Here is a 7,217-nt window from a genome sequence, read left to right on the forward strand (position 1 = left end):
AGAGAGGGTGTGAGAGATTGGTTTGTGAAGTGGTAGTAAGGTGAGGGAGAGAGGGTGTGTGAGAAATTGGTTTGTGAAGAATTAGTAGAGGGAGGGTGTGAGAGATTGGTTTGTGAAGTGGTAGTAAGGTGAGGGGTAGAGGGAGGGTGTGTGAGAGAATGGTTTGTGAAGGGGTCCATGAGATAAAATAGGAAGAGAACCACCTAGTAAAACATTGACGGAATCTCTAACACTATTAGTATTGAAGAGTGAGGTGCTCAGTAAAATGAAAACAAGGAGAAGATTAAAAAAATCACTATTATTAATGGAAACGATATAATATTAATAATCTGGCTTGAAATACAAGTGAATGTATTTAATAACTCTTTCATTAAGTGCAACCTGTGCGAGGTTTTATCGTGTCTCGAAACTAACCGTCAAACAGACCTTCCAGATCACGATCAAGAAACACGAAATGTGACAAATTACTGAAAGATGCTGACGGCATACCACAACTACATCGTTAATATCTTACGACATACATAATCTCTGTAAATAGTATTATGAAGCCAACAATTAACCAAGTAACGTTAAAATGCAAATTGTTTTTCTAGGAAACATTTTCCATTTCCTTTGTACTGAACTTGTAGTTTTAGATCATCAGTTATTCAGGTCAGTTCCATTCGAAGAGTTTCTAGTAACACGCACAAAATGCCGTTATGAAGTACATTAACCAGCATGATATTCAGTGATTTGTTAGGCTTAACTGCGTAAACATGTGAATTAGAATGTCCGTTTTATAACCAGAATAACTTATTAGCCATTAGCAAAATGACTATCTTAAAATAACTGAAACTTACCAAAATTTCATAAACGACAACGCCACAAGATGGCCATGATTCCTAAAATTTCCACACAAAATATTAAATCTGTAAAGTATTCTAAACAGTCTATAAACGTAAACCATACATTGTACATGTCAGTGCAATCTATGTGTAAGCCTGCTTTTGTAGGAATTACATCAATTATCAAACATAAAATTCGAATGAGCTAAGCCTAAATCAAGAATATGGTTTCAAATATATAATGTTGAAAAAAAAAGTTAATTTTATTTTTAGATAGGAAATTACGCACTAAATCGCTTTCTGGCATGAGACCATCAACTAGAAGCAGCACCAATTCCTTACCGACAGGTGGCGTTAGCGTCGGTAATGGAAATGCTTCATCCAAGCCATCGATACGGAGTGCACCGGCTTCGGCAGGGTCAGTAAATCAGGTGGACGTTCCTCGCCCGTGGGTGAGGTGCCTAGAGGTGAATAAAGCACTGTGGCATGAGAGAGCAGCTAAAGGTAATGTATGAGCTATCTAAACGTTCCATAGCTAAATAACACTTAAATCTGTCTCTACAAAAACAAAACAGAAATGACAATAAACTGGTTCTGAGCTTTAGTCTTACCAAATTTTATTATTAACCTCTGAAGTGAAAATTGAAAATGGTGGCGCTCGAGTCGCGGTGACTTAGTCGTCTGAAGCATCTTAATAATGACACAAACCGTCGGTTCGAATCGTGTTCTGTCTCAGTTTCACTTTTTCCGACAATTTCTAAAGATTATTCATGGAACGATGACAGAGATAGGATTAGATCTATAAAACACATGCCACATGAACACAGCTTTCCGCTATTGGCAACATCAGGAATGTGTCATGGTGAAAGAAGATTAGCGCCATAAACCATATTTAATATGTACACAGTGCTAAAAGTTTTATGGGTGCATTTGTTAAAATCATCTTTTGGCTAAATTGAAAACGAAAATTCTAGCTTCCGGGAAAACGTGAGGATGTTTAGAAACGTTGGATGAGAGAAGGACACGAGATATTGGCCCTTTTCATCCACATTCCGAGTTTGGAGACAGAATTTCAACTTTTGGGTGCGTGCAACAATATACACGTATACGAGAAGGTATTCTATCGTTATCTCAGACCTCGCTCACCTCGCTCTCAGATTTGAATCCACGTGACGTGGCTGTACAACATTAATTTTTGCTATTTTCTATGGCAGACGACGTGGTAAAGATTATAAACAGCTGTTGAAATCTAATTTTCTTATAATACAATGAACAACTTTATTCCGAAATGATCTTTATTTGACATACAATAATTACGTTTACCCCTAAAGAGGTGTTGTTATATATAGGGCCACTTAAAGGGAGGGGGACCAGGAGGGCCATTTGGTTTAAAGGGGGGCTTCAATTGTAGACAACTGTTATTTTTTGCATCTGTTAGGTTTCGTGACTTGCTTTACGCACATAAAAATGCTAGACAAGCATTTATTAAATGTTAACGAATATTGATAAATACCTGTTAAATAAAAAATATTCAAATTACATTACACTTTTCTTTTGGGCTAATGATTGTCTTATTTTGTTTTCATGTGTCATCATTTTTTTACTTTTATTATAGCCAAGGGCCTCAAAAAACAGAAGTGGCCCGGGTCTTTCTGAGAGGCTCTGGTTATATATATATATATATATAACAACTGTCATTAAGGCTAACCCAAACTGGACGTGAGCGAATAGTTTAGAAATACAGCAATCAAAATGGAAGAAACCAGTGCAGCAGGTACCTGATGATGATAAAACCTTGTCGAAACGTTGTGCATTTGCTGTTATGTTAAACTTATATTAAAGTACCTGATGATGACAAAACCTTGTCGAAACGTTGTGCATTTGCTGTTATGTTAAACTTATATTAAAGTTTTTCTTCATTACCCATTCAAGCCGTCTCCAGCCATTATTAGTCTCAAAGTGGGTTCCTCGTCATCGAATTTAACTTTATTTTGTAATATTCTGTGTGTGTGTGTGTGTGTGTAATAACATAAAGTAATCTGGTATCATCACTTGTATCAAGTACACGTTGCTCGTTCATGTGGGGACTGACATTTTGTGACGAGACTGATGTAATATAAAATATTTCCTTTGTTAACTTATAGATATAAACTCAAATTACCTTAAAATATTTCCTTTGTAAAGTAGTTGGTACACGAGTGTCACAACATGAGGTATTTTTACCCAATTAGAGGTGTTTTTGTTATCAACCACCCACACTACCCCAAAATAACAATACAACGTAGATTTGCACCGTGAGTTGGAAGTTTTTATGTATCATAGAACAATTGATATTATCAAATATGCATTTACGTTCAATAAAAGATATTCTTATATGATAAGAATAATATTATGTTACAGAGATCTTTTCGTCAAAGGTAAAATTGAAAATATATTCTGTGACGTAGGGGCCTAATGTGTTCTTTGATTGGCTGAATCCTCTGTCGTGGACTGCAGTTCAGCCTATTCAAGGTTCATCTGCAGAACCTGGTCTAGAAAACCAAAGAAATACAGTTAGGCCTCTTTTAATAGTGAAGTTTATATTATATTTATAATTATAGTAAGAATTTGCTTTGTGACCTAGGCAATGAATGGTCCTCGTAAGGGTCTGTAAGGACCTGTTTCATATTTAGGTCAAAATTTGCACAAACATGCTTTTTCCTTATTATTAAGATGGCAGCAGGCACCAACGTGTGCAGTTCTGTATGTTCATGAGAGCATGTCTTCTGTATTAGCTACTTCTTTATAAAACAAGTAATTTATTTATTAACAAATCTGATAACAAGTGTGACAAACTGAAGTTTTTATACTTATGGCATCATGTTTCAAAATGGCGGCTTCATGAAAACATTTGTACATTATTCGAATGAATCTTCACTGTTGTCACTTAATCATATATATCACGGTAATTTGAGTTTATATCTATAAGTTAACAAAGGAAATATTTTAAGGTAATTTGAGTTTATATCTATAAGTTAACAAAGGAAATATTTTAAGGTAATTTGAGTTTATATCTATAAGTTAACAAAGGAAATATTTTAAGGTCTTTCAACGGGTAATTATTTACACGTTAAAACTTTAATCTTTCATTGGACAGTTAATTACACGTCAATAATTTGATTTTTAATAGATAATTCTTTTACTACATGTTCATACTTTGATCTTTCAACGGGTAATTATAGATGACGGTTTTAGTTAATTAAAATATTATCACATTTCCTTCAAATAATTGGACCAAAAATGTTCCGTGTTTCTCTCTCTAGCAGGGATTACTAATTAAAACTGTAATCAGTAGGAGTTCAACTTGAAGTCATTACAAACCCTTTTCCAATTGAACATAATAATATAATATAATATTGTAGATAATAAAAATTTTCTTTTCTTAACTCTCGATAATACTTCTTTGTTGTTTGAATTCCTACAATAAAGACCAATCACAGAACTTTAAAATTTCTAAGCTTAACTCGTTACCAATCGAATGGATATATTCTATTTACTCTGTATCGTATTATAAAATATCAGACTATAATGTTTTGTTCAAAACCGTCACATTTTTTTTTCGTTTCATAAAACAAAGGTTGGTTTGTTATTGTTAAGAACAAAGCTACACAATGGACTATCTGTGCTCTGTCCATCACAGGTATCGGAACCCGATTTTTAGCGTTTTAAGCCTAATTACTTACCGCTGAGCCACTGGGTGGCATTAACAAAACAAATATTTACTAAAAAAAATTATATTAATGTTTGGTCTAACTTTATACAATGTATATAAGTATTAAATTTTGATTTATTGTAAAGTCGTAGATCTATGAAGGCTAAGCCTTGTTCACCATGACACTACACCATTATCATTTATTGTAATGTGTCGAGTGTACGAAAGCTAAGCCTTGTTCACATAACACTGCACTGATTTAATTTACTGTAACGTGTTGGGCGTAGAAAGGCTAAGCCTTGTTCACCATACACTTAACTTCTACTTAATTATTTAGGGAGATAAAGAACATGAAATGGGATTACCATACTCACCATTATGTGATAGAAACACCACACTTGTTGCAGAGTCTCAAATAGGTAAGTCATGTTCTTGTTAAGCTAGGCTTAAAGATCATTATGTTGTTATAAAAAATTGTGAGACACCCATTGTATCTTTCCGTTAAATAAACCGTAAGCGTAATTGTGAACATTCATATTGTAGAAGCGTTTAGTTAAAGTAGCGTATGAATGTGTGTCATGTGTGAAATGATGAGCTAAGCCTTGCTAGGCTTAAAGATCATTATACTATTATAAAAAATTGTGAGATATCCATTGTATTATTCCGTTAAATAAAAGGCATACATCTTAATCGTAATTGTGAACAGTCATATTGTAGAAGCGTTTAGTTAAAGTAGCGTATGAATGTGTGTCATGTGTGAAATGATGAGCTAAGCCTTGCTAGGCTTAAAGATCATTATACTATTATAAAAATTGTGAGATATCCATTGTATTATTCCGTTAAATAAAAGGCATACATCTTAATCGTAATTGTAAACAGTCATATTGTACAAGGGTTTAGTTAAGGCAGCGTATGAAGGGTACCTTTAGGGTAACGTTAGTAGTTATTGTTGTATATTGAACACTGAATCAGTGTTCTGGCTACATTTTGCAGGGCATTCTGGGACATCTTGAAACTATGACTAAAGTTATCAATGGCATGTGTTGTTATTATTAAACGGGTCAAACTAGTTCCTATTTCTCCAGGATTTATTGATTTTATCGTGGCTCCAAGTATGGAAGTATGTGGAGACTTGCTGGAGAAAGTTCATTTCCAGCTCCAGCGACCTCGATCTCCAGCAGTAGAAGAGTCCATTATGGAAGAGAACTCAGAAAACAAAACTGGTAAGGTTGTTTACTACAGAATGTAGTCTCGACTCTATTAATCCATCGTTCGTAGTTAATTAATAAGTTATCAATAAGAACTTCATAGTAAAAGTAAAGAATAGTGTATTATAATTGGCCAGCCACATCATATCTGCTATGTACGATCCCTACAAAGCATTTCGCCTAATATAAAGGCTCTTCAGGTATGCTGGAATACGACAGACACAGTAGCGGTTTTTTGTTGTTGTTATCAATTCATTATAGCCCTATTATCTGGAGAACCCTAAGAGGGTTATGCATCTCTTTGGATTAAAACTGTAGCATTGAAGATATAAGTGGTGCTAAGAAGACCTGATGAAATTTATATAGCTTTGAACGATGTGAAAGTGTATTGGAGACAAGGTGTGGTGTAGGACCAATACGTATGGTTCTGGTCTTGGAGCCATTAAAGGAAGGGCGCCAGGGACGGCTCCAAGCCAGAAAAGTGTTTAAAGTAAACTGTAAAACTTTATTGAGGGTGATCATTGTTGGGCAGGTGGCTACAAGAGCTGTATTATTAGCATGTCGAGAAAAAAAAAGATGAACTGGAAATCTAGGGTGTGGCATGTCAGCAACATATAAGATATAAAGGAGAGGAGGCAACATTAATCCTTGAAGCACACCAGAGTGTAGGAAAACTAATAGTGAGAGTTTCTTCAGTGGAAAATACTATACGTCTACCAGATAATAGAGTTAATAAAAACGACTGCAAGTAAGTGGAAGTTAAAACCTACGAAGTTCGAAGGTGTCAACAGAATCAAAACCATATTCGAAGTCCAAAAGAAACATCCCAGAAGGTGTGAAAAAGATTGTAGTGGGTAGGACGCTAGAAATATTAGCAAACCATTGGACAAAGATTGGGTTAAGTTAAAGAAGTGTAATTTTTCATCAATTTTATTGGTGTCACAATACACCAGAATTTGGGTAAGGATGTTTAACATTCTTAATGCTAATTATCTTAGCAACGTAGGTTATTAATTATTATTTCTTAGCAACGTAGGTTATTAATTATTATTTTTCTCGAATTAAACTGATCATTATTCAGAATAATCTCTTAGCCGAAAAGAGGGCGTAACCCTCTGATGGTCCACCGGCCCCCACCACCACCACTCCTTTGAGCTGAAAGGAAATGAAAAAAAAATTCAGAAAAACTGGTGATCGAGCAAGCTAGTCGTCTTATTACCTATTGATCAAACATAAGTATTTTAATAATTTACAAGTTGCGTGTTACACCTACTGACAATTCACAATTTAGGCCTACGCTTTAGCATATATACCATTTGAAAATTATTTTATGTAGTTTGGTTACTTTTGCTCGGAAGTTCTAATAACAGCTTTCTCAAAACACAAAAATCATAGATCAACAAACTTCACATTACCTTAAAATATTTCCTTTGTTAACTTATACATATAAACTCAAATTATTCAAAGTATCAACGTGTAGTAAAGTAATTACCC

At 34.5% G+C, this 7,217-nt stretch overlaps 1 protein-coding gene across 1 annotated transcript in view; it reads left to right on the forward strand.

The window, feature by feature from the left end:
* Window positions 1-5,738, forward strand: part of LOC106476989 (calcium/calmodulin-dependent 3',5'-cyclic nucleotide phosphodiesterase 1B-like) — a gene marked incomplete at both ends in the record, with an annotated part of 6,858 nt that extends 1,120 nt beyond the window's left edge. The window contains 2 exons of the mRNA XM_013937601.1: window positions 4,853-4,934; window positions 5,601-5,738. Of these exons, the coding sequence (XP_013793055.1) occupies window positions 4,853-4,934; window positions 5,601-5,738 (220 nt within the window). The remainder of the gene's footprint in view (window positions 1-4,852; window positions 4,935-5,600) is intronic.
* Window positions 5,739-7,217: the final 1,479 nt, after the last annotated feature.

This window comes from Limulus polyphemus, unplaced genomic scaffold, assembly GCF_000517525.1.
Source record: "Limulus polyphemus unplaced genomic scaffold, Limulus_polyphemus-2.1.2 Scaffold12456, whole genome shotgun sequence".
Lineage (NCBI taxonomy): Eukaryota > Metazoa > Arthropoda > Merostomata > Xiphosura > Limulidae > Limulus > Limulus polyphemus.